This window comes from Nicotiana tabacum, chromosome 2 (genome assembly GCF_000715075.1).
Source record: "Nicotiana tabacum cultivar K326 chromosome 2, ASM71507v2, whole genome shotgun sequence".
Taxonomy (NCBI): domain Eukaryota; kingdom Viridiplantae; phylum Streptophyta; class Magnoliopsida; order Solanales; family Solanaceae; genus Nicotiana; species Nicotiana tabacum.
This window is the reverse complement of record NC_134081.1, coordinates 12,454,399-12,479,533: the sequence shown is the minus strand read 5'-3', so window position 1 is coordinate 12,479,533 and position 25,135 is coordinate 12,454,399. Positions and strand designations below refer to the sequence as shown.

At 38.1% G+C, this 25,135-nt stretch overlaps 1 protein-coding gene and 1 non-coding gene across 5 annotated transcripts; both read right to left on the bottom strand.

The window, feature by feature from the left end:
• Positions 1-1,607: 1,607 nt before the first annotated feature.
• On the bottom strand, positions 1,608-24,288 carry LOC142169457 (protein argonaute 1D-like). Of its 4 annotated transcripts, none has more exons than XM_075230906.1 (12): positions 23,745-24,285; positions 23,455-23,648; positions 20,608-20,731; positions 19,985-20,485; positions 19,828-19,896; positions 19,270-19,373; positions 19,131-19,193; positions 18,979-19,042; positions 5,648-18,896; positions 5,469-5,545; positions 3,649-3,775; positions 1,608-2,441 (listed from the first exon to the last, which is right to left on the bottom strand). In XM_075230906.1, the coding sequence occupies exons 4-9, from the start codon at positions 20,114-20,116 to the stop codon at positions 18,888-18,890; spliced, it is 441 nt and encodes a 146-aa protein (XP_075087007.1). In that variant the 5' UTR covers positions 20,117-20,485; positions 20,608-20,731; positions 23,455-23,648; positions 23,745-24,285; the 3' UTR covers positions 1,608-2,441; positions 3,649-3,775; positions 5,469-5,545; positions 5,648-18,887. The 4 variants fall into 4 exon arrangements, with proteins under 4 accessions (XP_075087007.1, XP_075087003.1, XP_075087004.1 ...); XM_075230902.1 differs by having other exon boundaries at positions 1,618-2,441; positions 5,648-7,698; XM_075230903.1 differs by lacking the exon at positions 1,608-2,441 and adding an exon at positions 3,342-3,573 and having other exon boundaries at positions 5,648-7,698.
• On the bottom strand, positions 7,860-7,966 carry LOC142173911 (small nucleolar RNA R71). Its single transcript, XR_012703269.1, has one exon. It is a non-coding gene; the product is annotated as a small nucleolar RNA R71 (small nucleolar RNA).
• Positions 24,289-25,135: the final 847 nt, after the last annotated feature.

Here is a 25,135-nt window from a genome sequence, read left to right as displayed (position 1 = left end):
AATTAATATTGTTAACCTTCAAAATTCTTTAACAAATTAATGATAAAAGTTCTATTCATCGATAGAAATGTGAAGATTGAGCATAACTCTAATAATGAGACATAGTATTGCGAATTTATATCTTCACTTGTTATTGGTCGTGTCTTAGTTCATTTGTCCCTCCTTGTTATACACTTTTATTAATTTGATATCTTAAACTAATTTGTATTTATTCATGAAGGAGTAATATTTTAATTATCGTACTAATAAGATTTTATTAATTATTTACTTTTAGGAAGGTAAAATGTGGAGTTTGATCATTTTTTTTTAAAGAAATTGTAAGTTTTTAATTATTTGAAAATTAAAGACGTTATACGTGATTTGTATACATTAGTTATACTTAAGTATATATATATATATCACATATTTATAGTTTTTTTTAATTTTTATGCAATTTTACATGTATATAAATATTTACTATCGTTATATTATTTTATAAAATATTAAAAATTAAATACATATGGGGCTTACGCCCCGTTCCTCGGGGCTTACGCCTCGCTGAGGTATATGTAAAACGCCCGTCTTACGCCCCACGCCTTTTAAAACACCGGCAGAGAGAGGGTGGGAGAAATTAGAAAATGGAAAAGGAAAGCTCTTGTGGAATTACAAAGAAGAAGTCAAGTGAATTTACTGTCCTACCCTTCTTCGTACGACCAAAGCTTTATTTATTATATAGTTATAATAGTACAATTTTTTTTGGCTGGACAAATCTTACCATAGGGAAAGTTTTAATATTTTCAAAATGTAATGGTATGTGTCAATAACTGAAGTGAAATCTATGAGTTATGATTTACCTAAAAAATCCTTAATGAAATATAACTAATAAAAGATACACTGAAATAGTTTACAAGTAAATGGATTGGTAAAATTTGATCAAAATAGCCATACATGTCGACTATATTAAGGAAAATAAAAAAACAAGATACATCTAACACTTTAAGATTAAGGTGGATTTTACTCTATATTATATTGTAAGAGCTTGCACGTTTAAATATCAAATTAAAACTTACATGACAACTAATTGAAAAAATAATAATAAACTAGATGTTCTAAGAAATTTTTACTTTTTATAGACGATTAGATAATTTGGGGTTTCGTTATATTTAACTAAGGTGTCGTTGGTTCAAAATCAGGTTCCTGGGATTATAACGAGAATAAATAATCCCATGATTGTGGTATAAAATTTATCCCGGTTTTAACTAATACTCTCAACCAAATACAGGAGAGATAGAATCCCAAATTTTAAATCGGGATAACTCACTTAATCCCTCCGACTAAATGGCCCCTAATTGTTTTATTTACTCAATGACAAATATCAGAATAAATCTAACTCATTAGAATCCCTAAGTTTCGGATTATAATCTCTGGATTTGATTGAGCCAATCAAATAATGGCCCTTAAGTTTCCTTTTTTTCCCTAGGCAATATACCATTGTAGACTACGTTAAAAAAGGTGAATGGTTATATTCTCATCAGCATTTAAAACAAAAAAGAATCTTAGCGAGGTAAAAATCATTTCCAAATCTGAACTTTACACCTCTCATAATTTCTGAATCTCCATATTATAAAGTTCTAAAGAATATAATATTAAAGATTTTTCTGGATTTTGATAATTAATATGGAGATTTTCTTACCCCTTTTGAAATAAGAATATGTGACAAACTTTGACCATCATCTCATTACCAAAAGAGACTTAGAAATGGCTGAAAAATGTCTTTTAATGACTTCTCTAGCAATTCTCGTTTGTCACCCAAGCTCTACTATTAGATGTTTCAAACCAAAGGAAAATTCCACTTCTCCTAAAAAAGAAAAAAATCCTTCTTCTCCTCCTCCAAAAACTAGTTCAAATCCACTTGAAAACAAAGGGATATCAAAATCAAGAAAGGTATTAGTTTTCAATTCTTGTACTAACCTTTGTGCTTCTCCAAAATTGAATGTCCACAAACCACTTAAGCTTTTAGAAGAGATTGTTGAAGGGCAACCTTCAAAAACCATTGTGGAAACTATTTTTCGTTCCGGATGGAAGCGTGGAGTGGGATATACAATTGAAAAAATCTTGAAAGTGAATCATAGTGAAAAAGTTTGTGAAGGTTTTGAAGAATGTAAAAAGATGGTAAATTCAAGATCCACGAGATCGTCTAGTAAAAGACTATCAGAGAGAGTTTTCTACCATGGTGCAACGATTACTTGTTCGTTAGGTGTTGATAATAAGTGTCCAAGAATTTGTAGCAAGAAAAGTTGTGGTGTATGCAAAATCATAGGCCAAAATTATGGAAATGAGAAAACTAATTGGCCTGAATCATTATCTACTAGTAGTTGGAGTGCACATAGAAAAGTTATTAAGCAATTTGGAGATGATGGAGTTTCAAAGAATGCTATTATAGTTTCAAGAGTGATAGCAACCTGCAGAGGAGAAAACAAAGGAGACTTGGATTTAGTTGAAGTAAAGAGGAATCAATTTGATGCTACTAAAGAGGTTAATATTTTGAATCCAAGGGCTATATTGCCTTGCTTTGTAATTATATATAGCTTATGTTAGTAGACCAAAAGTATGCCACAAAGTCAGCCATTTCCTTCAACTTACAACTAAGAAAGTGGTTTTCTTAAATGATTGTTCTTTTCTTTCCATATGTTTTATGACTTTATGCAACTCAGTCGTGTGAATGTTCAATTCTGAGAGTCAATGTGTAACACATATCTTACAATTTAACTGCAGAGGCAAATCTAAAATTTAAACTTAATGGGTTCAGGCTCTTGACATTAAGCTTACTACTATTATAAAATTATGAGTTCACAAAGTAATATTTACTTTTAGTAGTTTTCCAATTTATGTCTATAGTAAGAACCTAAAAGAATAACTTCAGTTGAACCTAGACCTAGTTACACTTGTAAGGACGTTGAGAAGCCAAATCTTATTTAAAAAAAGAGAGAGGATAGCACTATGCATTAAGCTCTCGTTATGCGTGAGTCCGCAAAAGGGTCAAACCACATTTGGTTTTCCGTAAACAGTCTTATCCTACATTTTCCCAACTCGCAAGAGTCTATTTTTTGAGGTGTGAACCTGTGACCTCTTAGCCACACGACGACAATTCTTATGGTTGTGCCAACTATTGACTATCCTGAATGTTTTGTCCTGAGGATTATATATATTGCAACTTTTACGTACTCCGATTCATTCCTAAGTTAGTGCAGACTATATGAAACACTTCACCTGTTGCATTTCAATAAAACCAAAGGAGTTTTTAATAGAAATTGGCAATATTTTGGTAAAAGAAATAGCAGAAAACAACATAGCTGTTCATGCACTTTATACTGTCATATCCCGAATTAGATAACAGAAAGTACAATAGTTGCTGAATAAACACATTTTTGTTGTCAACTATCTGCAAGAGTTAGTTTTAACATGATACTTAACAGAAAAACATGGACTTTTTAACTATGTCCTTAATTTTAGGCAGCTCCATTGCTTTAATTACCATCCCCTCTATCTTCCTCAACATAGTATCGCGCCCAAGATGCTAGCAAATGGGCATAACTAGTGTAAAAGAAGAGAGCATTGTTATGGGAAACATACAAGATTTTGAATCAAAAAAGCTAGCATGCAACTAACCTATGGAAAGTGATGATGTGCACGTTGCGTACGTGTAGCATAACCTGTTTGTGAAGTTTTGTATCTCATCAGGCGTAAATTTGCTATCGTCGAGCAGCACGACGTACCTGATGGGATGGCTAGTACCCTGCTCAAGACAGACAGAGATAGACACAAGAAATCATATAAACTAACAAGGATTGAACTAACAAATTTACCTTCATTTTTGGCCACTGTCCAATGTTATCAAAGGCAAAAAGCGCAAAAAAAACTCTGAAGTCCATTGAGGTTTTAAGAGCAAAGCGCAAATAAAGCGTCGTCTTTAATGAAGAAAGGCACAAATGGCGAAAATATACAAGTATATATAAATAGTCCAAAAACTACTAATTATAAGCACGAATAACAACTATATGGACAAAGAAATTGAAAAAAAATTATGAAAAAGTAAAATATCAATTGTTTAGTGTCGCCTATTCAGGATTACACTCATTGGCAAGAAAAAGTATGTCTTAGGGCTTTGATTACGAAACTGAAGTGTCCGGTAAGCGAGGAGAAACGCTCAACATGTTTTGCATCTCGCTTCAAGGCTTAAGAGCTTTAAGCGCACCTTTGACAACACTGCCACTGTCCACTAGAGCAAAAATTTTCTGATTTATATAATTTAGCGCAATACAAGGATGCTTCACTTGCAACTAGCAGAGAGCACAATGTTTGGTCTGTTCAATTTAGAAGAAATTCAAATGATTGGGAGCTAGGAAGAGTGGCTGAATTTTTGGCTATCCTGGAACCTTGTTCAGAGCTATCAGATTATATTCCAAGGACAGACTGATGTAGAAACCTTCTTCAAGTGGGATCTTCACTGTTAATTCATGTAACACTCTGAAGTTATCTACTCAACAGAACGCACATTGGCTATGGAGGAAGATATGGAAGACAAAATCCCCACTAAAAAGTTGCATGCTTTACTTGGTAAGTGGCTAAAGAGGCATGCCTAACACAAGGGAGCTTAAGAGGTTTTCAACTGTGTGCAAGATCAGAGGCGGATCCAAAATTTTTAACTTTATGGATTCAGCCTTTTAAATATTCTTAGTATTGAATCCATTATATTTTTAAACTTATGGGTTCAGACCTACCATTTGTTGTAATTTTATGTATTTTTACACATAAATTTATATTCTACGTCAAAAATATTGGGTTCAGATGAATCCGACGTTGTAACTCTAAATCCGCCCCTATACAAGATGTTACTTGTGTGGAGAAAGATTAGAAACCATCACTCTTTTGTTTATACATTGCCAGGTTAGCTCTCTGTTGTGGCAGTTGTTTCTTAATATAATAGGTGTTCTATTGGTCATGCCCAACATGCATAGACAAAAGACAAGAAAAGTGGTGGAACACCATTGCTGCTAGGATTTGGTGGACACTGAAAAGAAGGAACTCAAAGATGTTTTGAAGACGAGAAAGACTCTCCACTAGTACGGATCAAAATGAATTATTTTTTATGTAAAGAAGAATATGCAATTGAAAAATGTGCTAGATTTTGTAGATGCCCTACAAGAATAGGAAAAGGATACGCTCATAGTTCTTGGCTAATGATGTACATACTTATGTTGCAATTTCTTAGTGGCATTTTACAACAATAACAAACCCTGTGAAATTTTACAAGTGGGATTCGGAAAGGGTAGTGTGTATGCAGACCTTATCCTACCTATATGAAGACAGAGGGGTTATTTCCGGTAGACCTCGGCTTAAGAAAAATAAAAGGAAGAAGCTACATCAAGCAAACCCCTTAGCGGCATTTTAATACAATTATTACCTATTTCCAAAAAAAAAAAAAGTACCTTACACGGAGGCGGCTGACTGCACAAGTAAAAATCAGTGACAGATGGATGACAGATGTCCTTATCAACGACGAGACCTAAAAAGGTAATAACAATCATATTTTCAATTTATTTTAGATATGCACATATTGTTATACACGCTCATGCTTATCCAATACATTGAAACTAAGTTTTGATACCTGATCCAACACTTGAACTTTCAGCAGCAGAATCACCAACACAGAAGAAGCGTGTCTGATTCCTCTTAACCACAACTACAAATGTGATGTCTGCTCTACAGTTCATGTCATTACATGTGATGTGTGGCTATAATTTCATAATTTAGCACATTATTCGCCTTGCATTTTATATGCTTTAATGATAAATTACACTCTATTTGCACGTAATGGAGTCTATTTTATGTGTAGATGAATTGGAGATGAAAGTAGAGCAAAAGGAATAAGTAAAGTCTAAAGCGTGCTCGAAAATAATTGAAAAGAAGAAAGAAAGAAGTGAGCAGCCGACAAATGAAAAGATGGCGAAGCCAGGCCTAGAGCAGGCGTTAGAGCAGGCGGGGCGAGCCTTCCACCTCGCGTTAAGGCTGGCGACGCCAGGCCTAGGGTGACCTCCACCAGGCGTTGAAGTTGGCAACGCCAGGTCTGGGGCGAGCTTTAGCTCACGTGAAGCCTCGCGAGGCTAGGTCTGAGGCGTGCATATTCCGAACTTTGAAAGCTTATTTCGTCTCCTGATTTTACTAGGACTTGGCCTACGCGTTTAGGTCTTTTCCTACACATATAAATAGACCTAAAACGCCACTTTTGAAGGAGGTTTTGGCAATTGGAGGCAAGGATAGCTTGTGGAACAACCGTTGGAAGTTAGACTTATCGATTTCTACATCCCTTTATCCTTACTTTGTAATTTAATTATGCAACATATTGTGGATATTGTTACTATGAGCATGAGTAGCTAAACTCCTAATCTAGGGTTTTGATGGAACCTATTGGAGGATGATTTTCCTGTTACGTTAATATAGATTTGCCGTAGTATTTTCTCTATTTGTTCAACTATAATATTATTGTGGTTGATTGAAGGGCCCTCAATTGGCTGTGCCTATTTAGTATGTATTACTCGGGAGAGAGTACATATTTAGGTAGTTGTTGAACAACATCACTCCAACGTATATGAGGGATCAATACGAAGGATTTAAAGGTGGAATTAGGGATAACGAAACCTTGGTGCGATCCGAGTGAGCCGTACTTATTGCCAGCTAGCGTAATTTGGGAGAATATGTCTAGTAAATTGTGGTAATTACTCGGGAGAGAGTTACGACAGTCAGAGTGCTCATGATCGATAGAGAAGACTTAGGCGAATTTATAGAAACCATAGCGGAAAAGATTCTGACAATAGGGGAAATCACAACCTTAGATCATTCCAATTCTTGTCTACAACCTGTTAGTAGTTAGTTACTAATTGTTGCATTTTCATTACGTAATATTTAGTTAGTAAACATCTAAATTGTTACTTAAATATTTCTGAAGATTGATTGCGTGAATTCGTGCGAGTCTAGTAGTTGTATTTGATAGGTTAATTCCCTGTGGGATTCGACTCCGGACTTATTAGCCGGAATATATTTACAACGACCGCTTAGTCCTTTTTATAAGGCATAGTTGAACGTGATCAAATTTTGGTGCCGTTGCCGGAGAATTGACGGTGTATTAATTGCAGCTTAAAGAAGCGCTAGAATTCTTAGTGTAGTCAATTTTCTTCATTTTAAACCAAATACATTGAAATTTTAACGTTTGTAGTCTTGGGTGTTACAGGTACATGCCTAGGAACTCCTCGAGAACTGGTGAATTGCTTGAAGCATTATCAGATCCTGAGAAAGTTTTCAACGCACTAAATCGTGCAAACAAGAAAGGCAAACAACAACAAAACTCGACAGACCAAATCAAACCAGACATGGATGACGTAATAGAAAATACAATCAACAACAGAAACAATGCGAATAAACCAAACAATCAGGGTGTGGTACCTCTTGTGCCAGAAGCAGCCTTGTATGATTGGGCACAACCCACCGCCAAAAATCTGGCAACCGCAATTGCAGTCCCTCAAATACAAGCGGAATCATTTCAAATCACAAACAACATGCTACATTTGTTGCAGAACAAGGGTCTGTTTTCAGGGTCGTACATTGAAGATCCTCAGCAGCATCTGAAAAATTTTCTGTCGATATGTGTCACACAAAGGCAACCTAATGTGACACCGAAAGCAATAAAGCTGTTATTGTTTCCATTCTCAGTGATGGGAGAGGCTCAAACTTGGCTTAATTCACTCCCCATAAACTCCATTACTACTTGGGAGGAATTAGTCAAGCAATTTGTAAACAAATTCTACCCACCCAATAAAACTGCTAAACAAATTGATGAGATATTGAGCTTCAGGCAGTGACCAACAGAAACACTACAAGAAACGTGTTAGAGGTTCAAGGGTATGTTGGTTAACTGTCCACATCATGGCATTCCAGAGCAAATGTTGGGGCAGAGGATCTACATGGGATTGGCAAACAGCTTAAAGGCCAATGTTAATGCTTCAGCGGGTGGAGCATTTTTGAGGAAATCATTTAGAGAATACAAGATCCTACTCGATAAAATAGCTCAAAACTCAGGATGGATGACAAGAGACTCTACGATCAGTCCTGTAGTTCAATCTATGGCTTTGGACCCAAACAACTCTATAGCCGAAAATATGGCCACTCTGATGACATAAATGAGTATCCTCACCAAAAAGATCGATGAATCAGGCCAGAAGCAACAGGTACACATAGTTGATGCGACTAATGGGGGCTTATGTACACCATGCATTAACCAACCATATGCATGATCGTGGAGTGCGGAAGGTGACAACCAGCACTATCAGGAAGATATGAACTATGTGGACAACTATGGGGGACAGAAGCAAGGTGGTCAGAATTGGGGGTAACAGGATCAACAATATAGACCAGCACAGCAGCAGTACAATAACAGCAACAATCCTGGAGCTATGTGACCACAGGGTCAAGTGGTGCCTTACCAAAGGCAACAAGGCTACAACCAGCAAAATCAGCAGTTGACTTATCAACAACCTCAACAACAACATATTGTGATACAAGATAATAGGTTCGCTGAAATTAAGGGAATGCTGGACAGCAATAACAGAATGCTGCAACAACTGATTGGGTCCACTGGAAAAATGCAAGAGAGAGTGGACTCACATGAATCAGCGATAAAGGGTATTGAGATTCAATTAGGACATATTTCTATTGCTCTAAACAATCGTCCCCAAGGGACTTTACCTGCAGACACACAAGTCAATCCAAAAGATCAGGGCCCGAAACAGCTTATGGTAGTAAGTCTACGAAATGGTAGAGACCTAGATCTGGAACAAGAGATTGCTCGCGAAAGCCGACCTACTGAAACACTTGTGCCAGTACCCATTGAGATAGATGATTCAACAGGGTTAACTGAGGTGACGGTATAACATGCACAAGAGAGCACAAGCAAAGAAAAAGAGGTCGCGAAGGAGACTGAGGTAGCACAAGAAACGATAGTAGAAGTAGTGCCTGAGCAAGATAAAACTCAAATCACAGGAAATAAGGGACCTCCAGCATCATTCCCGTAGAGATTGGAAAAATATCAGAAGGACGAGCAATATAAGAAATTCATGGAGATGTTGAAACAAATACAAGTGAACATTCCACTGATTGATATGTTGCGGGAGATGCCTGGGTATGCTTAAATGATAAAAGATGTAATGTCTCACAAATTCGACTTCCAAGACCTGTCCACTATTACATTGACACAGACCTGTAGTGCAGTCGTGATGAGACCCATAGCTGAGAAGTTGTCAGACCCAGGGAGTTTCACAATCTCATGCACGATAGGAAACTATGCTTTTGCTAAAGCATTGTGTGATTTAAGGGCAAGCATAAACTTGATGCCCTTGGCTATCTACAAAAGGTTAGGCATTGGAAGAGCTAGACCCACGTCCATGTTACTACAGCTAGCCGACCGGACAGTGAAGAGGCCCTCTGGTATCCTTGATGATGTATTAGTACAGGTTGGGAAGTTTGTGTTCCCAGCAGATTTTGCCATTCTAGATTGCCGGGTTGACGAGGAGATTCCCATAATTTTGGGAAGACCATTCTTGGCCACTAGGAGAGCTTTAATTGACTGTGAAACAGGAGAGCTCAAAATGAGACTAAATGATGAAGAAATAAATTCAACGTGCAGAAATCTATGCGGCGACCAAGTGAATTTGCTAACTGCTCTCTAATAGAAGCCGTGGATGTAATTTCGGAGGAGGAAGATGAGACCTTGAACACTAAAGACCCTCTTGAATAAATGGAGAGGATTTGGCGGAGTGGGTGCTGGCTCTTGAATACCAAGGGTTTTGGAAAAGAGAGCTCGAATTTGAGCCTTTGCACTTAGAAGAAAGAAACATTCCTCCAGCTAAGCCATCGATAGAAGAGCCACCAAAGTTGGAACTTAAGCCGCTACCACCTCACCTCAGGTATGCTTTCTTGGGACCTAACTCGACTTTACCTGTTATTATCTCATCTAGTTTGTTAGATGTGCAGAAAGAATAACTTTTCTAGGTATTGAGTTAGTGCAAAACTGCAATTGGTTGGACTATTGCAGACATTAAGGGTATCAACCCTGCCTTCTGTAAGCATAAGATTCTACTGGAAGATGGCCACAAACCTTCCAGAGAACATCAAAGAAGGTTGAATCCTAACATGAAGGAAGTTGTGAAAAAGGAGGTGATAAAGTAGTTAGATGCGGGGATCATTTTACCCATCTCCGACAACAACTGGATCAACCCAGTCCAATGTGTGCCTAAGAAAGGTAGGATGACTGTAGTGCAAAACGAGAACAATGAGTTGATATCAACAAGAACAGTCACGGGATGGCGAATTTGTATGGACTACAGAAGATTGAACAAGGCCACCCGAAAAGACCATTTTCCCTTGCCGTTCATTGATCAAATGCTAGATAAATTTGCTGGGAAATCCCATTTTTGCTTTATGGATGGATACTCAGAGTATAATCAAATCTCCATTGCCCCGGAAGATAGAGAGAAAACATCATTCACCTGTCCATATGGCGTCTACATCTTCCGGAGGATGCCGTTCGGCCTATGCAATGCACCAGCCACATTTCAAAGGTGTATGATGGTCATCTTCACTGATATGGTAGAGGACATCATGGAGGTCTTTATGGATAATTTCTTGGTGGTGGGAGACTCATTCGATGATTGTTTAAGGAATTTGAAAAGAGATGTCGAGACTAATTTGGTGCTTAATTTGGAAAAGTGCCATTTCATAGTACATGAAGGTATAGTCTTGGGGCACCTAGTGTCGAGTAAGGGCATTGAGGTAGATCGTGCAAAGGTTGATTTGATCAAAAAGCTTCCACCACCCACTTCCGTCAAAGCAATAAGAAGTTTCCTTGGCCACGCCGGGTTCTATAGACGGTTTATAAAAGATTTTTCCAAAATTGCTAACCCCTTGTGTAAATTGCTTGAAAACGATCACCTTTTGTGTTTTCTGATGACTGCATGGTAGCTTTTGAGGAATTGAAGAAGAGGCTGGTGACAACACCTATCATAGTTGCACATGACTGGGAGCAACCATTTGAACTGATATGTGACGCGGGCGACTATGTTGTGGGAGCAGTGCTTGGGCAGCGCAAAGACAAAGTCATGCATCCAATATATTACACAAGTAGAACTTTAAGTGGTGCCCAACTAAATTACACAGTGACCGAGAAAGAGATGCTAGCAGTGGTGTTCCTATTTGACAAATTCAGGTCATACCTGATAGGCTCGAAGGTAATTGTTTATACTGACCATGCTGCTCTCAGGTACCTAGTTGATAAGGAGTCAAAGCCGCACCTGATTCGATAGGTGCTGCTGCTGCAAGAATTTGATTTGGAAATTCGTGACCGAAAGGGAACGGAGAACCAAGTGGCTAATCACTTGTGAGGGGGAAGAGATTATGGAGACTTTCCCGGATAAACAACTACTAGACACGAGTCTTGAGCTAGCGCTATGGTATGCAGACATTGCAAACTACCTGGCAAGCGGTATTGTTCCTTATGACCTTTCCTCTGTTCAAAAGAAAAAGTTCTTTCATGACTATCGCATGTATTTTTGGGATTAGCCTTATCTGTTCAGGATTTGTGTTGATAACATGATCCTGAGATGTATCCCCGAGATAGATCAATCTTCTATTTTGCAGGCTTGTCACGCGTCACCATATAGTGGCTATTTCTGGGGAGTAAGGACAGCTGCGAAAGTGCTGGAGTCGGGCTTCTACTAGCCGACATTGTTCAAAGATGCACACTTATGGGTGAAGGGTTGTGACGAATGCCAGCGAACCGGGAATATTTCCCGCCTACATGAGATGCCTATGAACCCAATTCAGGACGTAGAAGTGTTTGATGTATAGGGAATTGATTTCATGGGGCCTTTCGTCAGCTCATATGGCAACAAGTACATACTCGTAACGGTGGACTACAAGTCAAAATGGCTGGATGTTGCAGCGCTCCCTACAAATGATGCAAATGGGGTAATTGGTTTTTTGAGAAAGAATATATTCACCCGATTTGGCACTCCAAGGACAATAATCAGTGACAGAGGCACTCATTTCTGTAATCGAGCCTTCGCAAAGTTGTTAGAAAAGTATGATGTAGACCACATGGTTGCCACCCCATATCATCCACAAACGAGTGGGCAAGTGGAAGTTTCGAACCGTGAGATAAAGAGCGTTTTGACAAAGACTATGAATGCTACAAGAACGAATTGGGCGAGAAAGTTAGATGATGCACTCTGGGCCTATCGTACCGCTTTCAAAACTCCGATTGGCATGTCGCCATATAAATTGGTATTTGGAAAGGCGTGTCACTTACTAGTGGAGTTGGAGCATAGAGCTTTATGGGTAATGAGGTAGTTGAATCTCGATATAGAAGTTGCGGGTACAAGTAGAGTCACAGAGTTGCACGAGCTTGATGAGTTTCGCTACCACGCTTTTGAGAGCACAAGACTATACAAGGAGAGAATGAAGATGATGCATGATAAAAATATTCTTGAGCGGAGTTTTAAACCCGGAGATATGGTATTGCTATACAATTCAAGATTGAGGTTATTTTCGGGAAAATTAAAGTCAAGATGGTCAGGACCATTTCATGTGGTAGAGATTCACCCCACTGGCGTCGTAGAGATTGCTGCAAATGACTCTCGCACGTTTAGAGTCAATGGGCATAGGTTGAAATATTATTTGGGTATGGATGATGTGAAAGTAGTGTCGGTGACTCATTTGCTCGATCCACCTAGGTTGAGAGAGCCTTAAGTGCGATTACCTGCGTCGTGTCGCGACGTTAAATTAGGCGCTTCATGGGAGGCAACCCATTGTAATGTTGTATTCGTCATGCCGCGGGGTTAACTAAGGCGCTCATTGGGAGGCAACCCAATTCATAGTTGATTTTGCTAGAATCTTTCTTTTCGTTTTTAGGTACTAACAAGTTTGCAGGTTATTCTGGGCAAGCCGAGCAGAGTTTTCAGTGTCACATGAAGGAAACCAGGCGGGGGAGCTCGCCTCACGAGGGTTGAGGTGAGGTATAGCTGGCGAAGGAGATCGTCTCGCCTGGGGTAAGGCCAGTTACACAAGGCGCTAAGCCGCGCGCCTCAAACTCCCAGGCTCGAGTTAGAGCTGGCGGGGCGAGGGATTACGTGATGTACATAGGCAGGCGCCGCCAGGTAAGGAATTTTGGACTTATTTTTAATTTTTTTTGGTTCCCTTATATTACTCTAACCCCCCACTTACACGCCCAACCTAAACTAAACAAAATAAAACCCTAAGGCAAACACTCAAACTTCTCCTAGTTCCTCAAACACTCAAGAAAACTCATCTAAGGCAAATCACTGCTCAGAAGAAAAATTCGTCCCTCTCACACACTCACGTCAGTTAACACTGCCAAACCCCTTCCCTTCATAACCCTCATTGAAGACAAGCAATATTAGGCAATTCAAAGGCAATTCCTTCTTCTTAAAGCATACAAGGTATGATTTTTATCTCTCTACTTTGCAATTTCGAGTTGGATGCAGGTATGAAATTAGCCACACAAAAAAATTGGGGTTGTTCTTCATTGTAATAATGTGTTTGTGTGTCCCACCCCCATGAACCCCATAGGAATGGTGTTGCTATTGTATGAACACGTGGTGGTATGGAATACCCAAGCCGATTTGGGAGGGTGAGGCAATATCTCACCCCTACAAGCACTTCCATGGCACTAGTGCATGCTAAGTGTTTGCTATAATGCCTCAATGGCATTCCTTATCCCCATTGGAGCCCGAGTCTCCGGGATTAATAGACTAGTGTTATTTAGTTGCATATCACGTTAAAATCTTAAGTGTGGGGTGCCTCACTGGTAGCCCGATGCTTCGAAATCGGAGGAAGCACCCATGTGTTAAGGTTTGTTTCTCATGTTAAGAAAATACGAGGTGAAGTCTGAGTAACCTCAGAAATTTGGGCAAGACTATGTGTGTCATATCGTAATACAGTTTTAACTTATTGATGATTACTTGTGTAGGCACAAATATGCCTCCGAGAAAAGACATCGACAAAGGAAAGGCTACTTCCACTGCTCCGGCTAAAACAAAGGCGACCTCCGCACCTCCCCCAAAGAAGAGAAAAGGAGGAGAAGCAACCTCCAGTCGAGGTGAAGGAGCACAAGCTGTGGCAGCTGTAGCAGCCATGCATCCACAACCCCAAGGCTAACGGGAGTTTGGCATCAGAAGCATACCCTCGCATACTAAGGATTGGTACAGGCGTTGTAGGCCTAAACATGTACATCCGGAGGCCGCTATCCATGAGCGCCGACTGCAAGCAAAGTACCAGGCTATTTGGAGGGGCATCCATGATTTGGGGTTGAGCTATGTCTTTAAGAACACAGGGGATATTAATCTCAATCTAGTGAGGGAATTCTATGCAGGGTTTGATCCGCAAGATACCGAACAGCTGGTGTCGATTCGTGGACGGTTGATAAACTTTTCAGCCACAGCCATATGTAACTTTTTAGGTGCTCCGAATGTTCTTGTGGAGCCATTGGACTACTTCATTCGCCATCCTACATATAGAGAGCTGAGACACACGTTATGTGGTGTCAATTCTACGGCAACGTGGATCCGTGATAAGAAAACAAATCGGCACAAGAAGTTCCCCAAAAAGAAGATGAGGGCGGAGGCTCAAATTTGGTTGAAATTGATTAATGCACGGCTCCTACCATGCAATCATGACACGCTCATTAACTGAGAGAGGACTTGTGTGATCTATTTCCTCATGACGGGTCAAAGGGTGAATGTGGGTCATCTGATTCGCTACCAAATGTCTTCGGTAAGAACGAGTAAATTCGATCGAATGCCATTTGCCAATTTTTTGACTCAGTTCTTAAGACACAAGGAGGTTGAGGATGAGACAGAGTTTGATCACATCATTGATCAGCCCATACGACAGACAGACATCACTAGTATCCGGGTGAAGGAAGAGACTGTCATGCCATCATTGACAGGTGCCGAGCACAATGCTCGTGATGATAGTTTTATGGCCCATTTCTATGGGATGATGGATTTGCAGCTGAGGATAGGGGGCGGCCAGCTACTATAGCAGAGATGGACATATTGGAGGAGCGGTTCCCGCTCAATGCTCATGCTCAGCAACTGGTTGGGCTAGGTGATGGATACAGACTCCCAGATGATGAGGATATCAACACACCTGAATAGTCTGAGGCTGAGCCAGAGCAGTCAGATGATGAGGATGATGATGATGAGGAGGAGGATGAGGAAGCACAAGATGAATAGTAGGCAACCTCAGAGGATGAGGGAAACGATGCAGCATGACCAGGGAGTTTTTCCTTACACTCTACTCAGTTTTCTTGTTTTGTCATTTTGTGCATGCACTGAGGACAATGCTTGATCTAAGTGTGGGGTGGGGACTTGTAAATATTAGTGTTGCTTAGTTATTTGTGTTATTTTATTAAGTATTGTAGTTGTTTTAGTTGATTGTTTTAAGTATTAGCTTAGTTAATTATTTTAGTTATTTGTTTTTAGTTATTCGTTGTTAGTAAAAAAAAATATTATAGAAAAAATTGGACTCTTCCCGACGATGGATCTCCTAAACAATTTTCTTGAGGGAAGTAAGTCTAAAGAAAAACAAACCAAAAAGATTTTCTTGTAGGTAGTGTAGTAATTCCCCCTTGGTTTTTCTTTGGGCCGTGGTTCTTTTCCAAGGACTTTTAGTTGAACCTGGTGTAGTTAGTTTCAATTTTTAGGAGTAGGAACCAAGGGGCTATGCATTTAATTGCAGAAATATCTCTTAGCTTTGTTATGCCTTGAGAATAGTTAGTACTATGGTTGTGAAGCTTAGGCTCGGTTTTTGACTCTAGTATAAGTACCTTAAATCAGAGATTCTTAATTTTGCTTAACTGCTTGGACTGGAGCGTCGCAATGAAACCAATCCTGTGTGAGTTATGTGCCATGTCTGTTTGAGATTTTGTAGGTATTCTGTGCATTGCATTTGATGTCTAGAACTTACCACATATGTGTGCAAAGCGAAAAAGTAGTCTTGTTCAGTGTAGAAAGTGATATATGCATTTCTTTGTTAAGCCAGATATATATAGTTTACCCACCTAAATGTTATGTATCATAGCTAACCTCTTTGAGCCTATAATCCTGTTTCTTTGGTAACCACATTACAAGTCATACCCCTTTGTTTGAATTGACCATAAATTTGAACCTTGTCACCTCTCATGAGCACTTGAATGGTGATGAATTATGTAAAAGTTAAAGTTTGGGATGGTGGGTTGGCTTTTGAGTGGAACAATTGAAATGAGGAGAAAGGTGCATTGTCTTGAAAAAAAAAAAGATGTCAATAAAAGCCACTTGAAGAGAAAGAAGAGAGAAAAATGATAATAGTGTATTGTATGAAAAATAATTCTTGATGATGGTGGCTAGTGATATACTCGTGCTTAAAGAAGTATGGGGTAATATAATTTGAAGTGAAGGTGGAATGTTGTGTTTGACATAAGTATGGGTTGTTGTATTAAGGTATATGTATTAAAGTGTTTAAGGGAGGTGTAATCACTCATATCCAAATGTATCCTACCCGACCCGCAGCCTACATTACAACAAATGAAAGTCCTACTTAATCTTAGACTGAATGAACTCGATTAGTAGAGTATTACACTACGGGCAAGCCTATGGTGCATCATGTGTGGCATATGAATGTTATTTCTGAGAGCGAGTGAAGTTTTCCTAATCTTAAAATTCATGGTGTGTGGAACTAAGCTCTTTGATTGGGTGAGGGCACGTGATTCATAAGGGAAAGGTAATGTCGTTGACCTCCATGTTGGAGTAAGTGAGTGAATTGTGAATAAGGCATGGTATTTGTGAGTAAAAATATCTTGAGGCGAGGATGTTACACATTTGGGCTTAGACTATTTTAAATATTCTTGGTGTAATGAGTTAAGGGAATTGTTTAGAAAGGTTATGTCTATAAGTGGTCGTTTGGTAGGGTGTATAAGAATAGTGTGGAATAAGGTGTATTAGTAATACATGTATTAGTAATGCATGGACTTAGTAATGCAATCATTAGTTATGCAGATATTATTTCTTATCTACTGTTTGGTGTGGTGTACTAAAATTATAATGCATTGCATAATTTTTAAGAAAAATAGTTGTTTACAAAAATGCCCTCCATATTCTCAAGCTTTAAGGGACTTAAAGGATAATTTTATCTTTAACCAACCTAATGTATGCATTAGTAGCCTTGGTATTACTAATGCCATGGTTTTCTATGCATTACTTATACATAGGATAATACCAAGTATGATGTATAACTAATACAAGTAATAGTTATACGCTGGTTGAAAAAATATACCAAACAAGGTATTAGTAATGCATAGAGCTAATGCTTGCATATTTTTTCTAATACCTCCCACCAAACCACCATGTAGTTTGATTGCTCGAGGACAAGCAATGTTTAAGTGTGGGTATTGATGTGTGGCTATAATTCCATAGTTCAGCACATTATTCGCCTTGCATTTTATATGCTTTAATGATAAATTACACATTATTTATGCGTAATGGAGTCTATTTTATGTGTAGGTGAATTGGAGATGAAAGTAGAGCAAAAGGAATAAGTAAAGTCTAAAGCGTGCTCGAAAACAATTGTAAAGAAGAAAGAAAGAAGTGAGCAGCCGACAAATGAAAAGATGGCGAAGCCAGGCCTAGAGCAGGCGTTAGAGCAGGCAGGGCGAGCCTTCCACCTCGCGTTAAAGCTGGCGACGCCAGGCCTGGGACGAGCTCCACCAGGCATTGAAGTTGGCGACGCTAGGTCTGGGGCGAGCTTCAGCTCGCGTGAAGCCTCGCAAGGCCAGGTCTGAGGCGCGCACATTTCGAACTTTGAAGGCTTATTTCGTCTCCTGGTTTGACTAGGACTTGGCCTACGCGTTTAGGTCTTTTCCTACACATATAAATAGACCTAAAACGCCACTTTTGAAGGAGGTTTTGGCAATTGGAGGCAAGGATAGCTTGTGAAACAACCGTTGGAAGCTAGACTCATCGATTTTTACATCCCTTTATCCTTACTTTGTAATTTAATTATGCAAAATATTGTGGATATTGTTACTATGAGCATGAGTAGCTAAACTCCTAATCTAGGGTTTTGATGGAACCTATTGGAGGATGATTTTCCTGTTACGTTAATATAGATTTGCCGTAGTATTTTCTCTATTTGTTCAACTATAATATTATTGTGGTTGATTGAAGGGCCCTCAATTGGCTGTGCCTATTTAGTATGTATTACTCGGGAGAGAGTGCATATTTAGGTAGTTGTTGAACAACATCACTCCAACGTATATGAGGGATCAATACGAAGGATTTAAAGGTGGAATTAGGGATAACGAAACCTTGGTGCGATCCGAGTGAGCCGTACTTAATGCCAGCTAGCGTAATTTGGGAGAATATGTCTAGTAAATTGTGGTAACTACTCGGCAGAGAGTTACGATAGTCAGAGTGCTCATGATCGATAGAGAAGACTTAGGCGAATTTATAGAAATCGTAGCGGAAAAGATTCCGAGAATAGGGGAAATCACAACCTTAGATCATTCCAATTCTTGTCTACAACCCGTTAGTAGTTAGTTATTAATTGTTGCACTTTCATTACGTAATATTTAATTAGTAAACATCCAAATTGTTACGTAAATATTTCTGAAGATTGATTGCGTGAGTTTGTGCGAGTCTAGTAGTTGTGTTTGATAGGTTAATTCCCTGTGGGATTTGACTCCGTACTTATTAGCCGGAAACAACTACCGTTTAATCCTTTTTATAAGGGATAGTTGGGTGTGATCAACATGCCTGAAAAAAAATTATTTTGTGAGCGGGATAACATCACTACACTACAAAGAACAACACAATTTAGCAAAACTGTATTTTATACCTTTTTAACTGCTTCTACTTCCGTTGACAAAACCTTCTCGAATTCTCCTTCCCCTACTCCATATCTGCCATTTTATAATGAATCAAACGATAGATTAATGTGAGAAACGGGATCACAAAATCACTAGCTAATCAACAAGAATAAGAACTAACCTGTAAAATAAAACTTTAGCAGGCCGGACATTTGTAGACTCTATAAATTCGTTCAATAAATCCCTGTAAAATTTAACTAGAGATGACAAGAGCTTTGATAAGAAAAATTAAACCATAGGCCATAATTAAGGATTTTTACCTAACAAGATTATACAGGTCCTCAATGATCTCTTTCCAGCAAGTCTGTGCAGAAATCAGCCCTTTGTATTTTGTAATCCCGGGCCAATACATTGAAGCGACCACCTGTAAAAAAAATATTTTTGATGCATAGTGTGGAAGATCATCTATCACAAGTAATTTAAAATTTAGAGATGTGATTAATAGACTTCAACATACTGCAGCTATGGATAATTTTCCTTCGCCCAGATGTGTCACATCAGCACCAAATACGATTATTGGTTTATCATATATGTGAGCTATTTCTCTCTCAAGTGGTTTACGCATATGGAAAGAGATGCACATGCATTCAGTTGTGAGTTCTTTACAACTTAAAAAATAAGCACCATTATGCCTTCATAAAATGATAAATAAATGAAGAACAAAAAAAATCAAAATACCAACAAAATGAGCAATATGCATGAATAAGAAAAAGAAACTGCTAGAACGATGTCAGGAATAAGTACTCAAGTTTCAAATATAACTACTCCCTCGATGAATTCAGAATTGCTTGAGAAAAATAAGTGACTACTGAAATTACCTTATCCTTCATATTCCACACACCAGATGTTGGATAGACTTGTGTTTCGTAGCAATGGCCATAATTGAGCTACAATTCCAAGAAAGACGCAAATGTTCAAACTCGTGTTAAATTAGAGTTTTAAAGAATCCATGGATAGCATAGTTCAAGCAATTACCGTTGGAGGGTTAAGAATTCGTGCTTTGATGGTAGTGAGTTCCGTTGCAACTTTAATTCCAAAATGTTCATTCACCGGATATGCATACAGAGGAGGATGTAGTGTACTGCTTACGGGTTCAACTGAACTCATAACTTTCTACGCGAAGTAAAAATCTGTATGTAAAATTTCATTAAAATTACAAAAATAGTAGATGTGAACCCATAACTTTAAAAATATAATGGGTTCAATGTTAAAAACATTAAAATTAAACTCATAGAATTTAAATTCTGAATCCGGCTCTCTATGTATAGTCTGACACCACAATCTGCAGAACAGAAGGAACATCTAATTCAAACAAATGTAATGCAAAATTGATTATAATCAGAGCTAGTTTTCGGTAAGATGGCATGCCTCCTTTATGCGACCTTCTCTAACTCTTTCATGTGCTTTGCTGTCCAAATAATTGTGCTGCTCGAAATTTAACTTTTTGCGAACTTGTCCTCGGACAATTTGGCAAAACTGTGATAAATCTAGTTATAGATCAAAACACGAAAGAAATAGCGCATAACGAGAGATAACAGGAATATGAAAAGGTGAAAAATGAAACGACAGGATGCTGAGGTGCACTAATAGCAACTAACCTCCATCGGCAGACTTTCTATGCCACCCACTAGAATTGCAGGCAACATTGGATACGAGACTTTCAAGCCATATCGTTGCCGGAAGTACTCAACAACAGATGTTTCCTTCTCTCCATACTCAAAACTTATTCAAAAGAAATTGTGAGAAAAACTAGTTATCCCAGAATGAACATAAAATAGCACTGGAAAATTATAATAATTGCCATAAAATCAAAAACACCATGATTGTACCTTATATCGTAGAATTTTCAATGTTAACTAACTTAAGGATTATCATGAACGTTATGGCAATGGTACTCTTCTCTTCTATATGAAGATTGTAGAAGAAGATCTTAAACTAATATAGAAAGAAACAAAAATGCAAAAATGGGAAAAACATAACCACAGAAATGAAGATTGTTTACGTAATTTTCGATTGACAAATGTAGAGCTGAAGCTCTAGACAATAAATTTCGCGTCGAAAAACAATCGTAGTATTTTATTTCAAATGATTTGAGCATTACAATCTCAATGACTCCTTTCATTCTTCTTTTCTAAAGGGTTTGTGAGCTTGATCCTTAATTTATGCTTGTTTCCGCTAATTTTGAATTCAACTAACATGAACTTTGATTTGAACTCGTACTCCTTGAACCTCGATTTGTTCTTCGTTCTTGAGCTTGAACTTGATTGCTTGAAAGCTTGAAGCTTGTAGAGAAATTTCAATGTTTGATCCACGAGCTATCTCTTGGAAGTTTCAAGTATGTCGGGTCAATTATCCAAAGGGACGGGGAGATTGACGAGTATGTCACAGACCGTAATGGAGGCTAGATTCCGACGTCCTGTGTGACAAGAATGTGCTACCAAAACTTAAAGATTAGTGTAACGACCCGGCCAGTCATTTTAAAAGTTATAGCTCCATTCCCCTATTTACTGCTCATTCTGTACTTTATAATTGCTATGTGACTTGCCGGGATAGTCGGTTAAAGAGATTTCGGAATGAATTGAGACACTTAGTTTCAAGGTTGAAAGCTTAAGTTGAAAAGGTTCACCAGATGTTGACTTATGTGAAAACGACCCCGAAATAGAATTTTGATGATTCTAATAGGTCCATATGATGATTTTGGATTTAGGAGCGTATCCAAAAAATTATTTGGAAGTCCGTAGTGGAATTAGACTTGAAATGGTGAAAGTTGAATTTTTGGGAAGTTTGACCGGGGAGTTGACTTTTTGATATCGGGGTCAGAATCCAGTTCTGAAAATTTTCATAGCTCCATTATGTCATTTATGAATTGTGTGCAAAATTTGAGGTCAATCGGACTTGATTTGATAGGTTTCGGCATCGAATGTAGAAGTTGTAATTTCTAAGTTTCATTAAGCTTGAATTGGAGCATGATTCGTGGTTTTAGCGTTGTTTGATGTGATTTAAAATTTCGACTAAGTTCGTATGATGTTTTAGTACTTGTTGGTATATTCGGACGAGGTTCCGAGTACCCCGAGTACGATCCGGATCGAAATCTGATCAATTTTTGGACTTAGAAAAATTCTGAAATTTGCAGCTTCTAGTGTCATCGCACCTGCGGAGAGACTGACCGCAGGTGCGGACTCGCACAAGCGAGTTATGGCTTGCAGAAGCGGACAAAGCGCTGCCCAGTTGGAGCCGCAGAAGCGGAAAGAGCTCCGTAGAAGCGAAGCCACTTCTGCGATGTTACCCACCGCAGAAGCGAAGGACGCGCAGAAGCGAAAGGCATGGTCGCACATGCGGTTGCGCAGAAGCGAACCATGTTCCGCATATGCGGGGGGGGGGGGAGGGGGGAGTGTCCATCGCTTCTTCGCTGAAGCGGAAATGTGGTCGCAAATGTGACTCCGCAGAAGCGACAATTGGTCCGCAGGTGCGAAAGCATTGACCAGATTACAAAACACAGGTGTTCCAATATTTTTGTCATTTTGGACATTTTCAACATGGTTTGGGGCGATTTTTCAGCGAGAATTCACGGGAAAACTTGAAGTAAGTCACGTGCAATCATTGTTAGTCAATAATATTGGATTATCATGGAGTATTTCGACTAGATTACACGTTTTTGAGGTGAAACTAGAGGATTTGGGCCTAGGGATTTCAAAATAAGAAATTGAGATTTGGAGGTCGAGTTGATGTCGGCTTTTAGTAAAAATTGTATAGTTGGACTCGTGGTTGAATGAGCGTTCATATTTTGTAACTTTTGTCGGGTTCCGAGATATGAGCCACACGGGCGATTTTTGGGTTACATTTCGGATTTTGTTAGAAAACTTGTATTTTCCTATGGAATTTATTCCTATAATTTGTATTGATTGAATCGAATTAATTATGATTAGATTCAAGCCGATCAGAGTCGGAAAATCAAGGAAAAGGCATACTACTTGACTGATTGAGCGCGATTTGAGGTAAGTGACTTGTCTAACGTTGTGTGGGAAAAATCTTCCCTAAGATTGGTATTGATGTGATAATTGTAATGTGTTGAGAGTTGTGTACACGAGGTGACAAGTGTGTACATGGGCTAAATGTGGAAGATTATGTCTTTAAATTGTGTAGATCATTGTTGCATATTAATTAAATTATTTTATATTGTTATATTCTTCATCATTGATCTAATTTTTAAACTTTAAATTTGCTTGACATTTTCCTGCTACCTTTTTCTGCTACAATTTATCTAATTAAATTGTTTTATATTGTTATTATATTTTTTATCACGGTTGCATATTAATTAAATTATTTTATATTATTATATTCTTCGTCATTGATCTAGTATACGATACATAACACTCATCCAAACAAACTATAAAACAAATAAACACTATATCCACACACACACACATATATTCCGTTTTAATTACCTTGAATCACTGTCAACCAGTGTGACGATAAAGTCCTTGGAAGAAAAGGGCAACTGCCTGACAGAGAAAACACAATTGTGTCCGTCATAAATTAACTCCGCACTGTTCAAGTCGGAGTGCTTATATTCCATAAACAGCTTCTTCATTATCTCTTGCCGAATTCCAGCACAACTGACCACAGGAGAAATCTTGACCTAGGATTTCAATTAAACACAAAATGAGTACTACGTACATGGATATAGTTCTGTAATTTCAGAACGTACATTGGTTTCAAAAAGTTAAATACTGACCTTATAAAACCGTATATGGTTGAAACGATGTCCAATATCAACTTTGAGAAGATTTGTTCTTACGAGACACCTCTCCCCTAGTATCCCAGTTGGCCGAGAATAATGTCCATTAATGTCCTGAGAACTTGAATCTTCATAACCTCGTCGTTGATCACCGCGGTGGTTCGACATGACACACTGTTAACTAGTAGCAGCAGCAGTAGTAGTACAATTATTTTTTCTCCGATTTGAACGTAATGAGTTAGATATTCAACCTTTATTTAATTAGTTTCATAGAATGCTCCTCAGATGAAAAAGAGAGAACTCCGTCCACCCTCTTCTAAAGAAGACTCTCAATATCTTCTCCACTTTCTCCCTTTGAATTGAACAATAATGGCAGGGCAGGGCTGAAATTTGATCTCCTACACTCAACAGTGACATGCACATGCAGTGCAGACTTTGGAAAAGAAAACTACGTTTATGTGACTGCAGGAATAGCATCAAAAGTCTCTTTTGCATATATTTGTACGTTGTTCCGGTTATTCTGTATTTCTGTAGCGTATGGGGTCAGTCGATTCAGTCCTATGCTCCTGCTGAAACTACATTAGCCATCATTCTAACCTTTATGTTAACCTCCAAATACTTAAATAAACATAAAAAAGGGCAGAAATAATGTTATCTTGTTGTAACTTTTGTTTAGTTCCTTCTTAAACTTTATGAGATTTTTAATACCCCTAAACTTGAAATTACGGAGCCTAAGATAAGTAGTAGTAATAGAATTATGTATGATAGCTAAGAGAATCCAACAGGTTAATAATTAACCTATTAGATTTTGTAATCAAACAGATTACTTAACTAAGCATTTGCTAACAAATATATTAACGTGGTTAGCAATAGCTAAAGAAACATGGACAATGTTGTTGATCATCATTTATTTTTATCAAGTAAATATTATTGAGTTGGTTTTATCGGGTAAATGGGATAATATCTTACCTTATAAAAGAATAAAAATATTATTTGGTGAAAGAAATATTTATCAAGTAAATATTATTAATTGTACACAGAGTTTATTTAAGAAATAAAGGAAGTCTTTGAGAAAATTCGTAAGCTAGATGATCATTTGAGAAATTCGAAATTTGTTTGGACTAAGTTGATAGACCAAAAAATAGCAGGAAGTGCAAAAATTTCACTATGAGTTACCATTAAATCAACTTTTTCCCACAATATTCTTATTAAATCTAACAACTTTTTTCTTCTGTTGAAAAACTCAAGACATAATTTTCTCCACATGATAATAGACAATGTATAATTCAATTTCTAAATACATTGGAGAATCAGATTTTTTTTTAATAATTCCATCATCATGATGGAGGAATTAAGGCATGACTCTAACCTGCATATATATCAAAAAT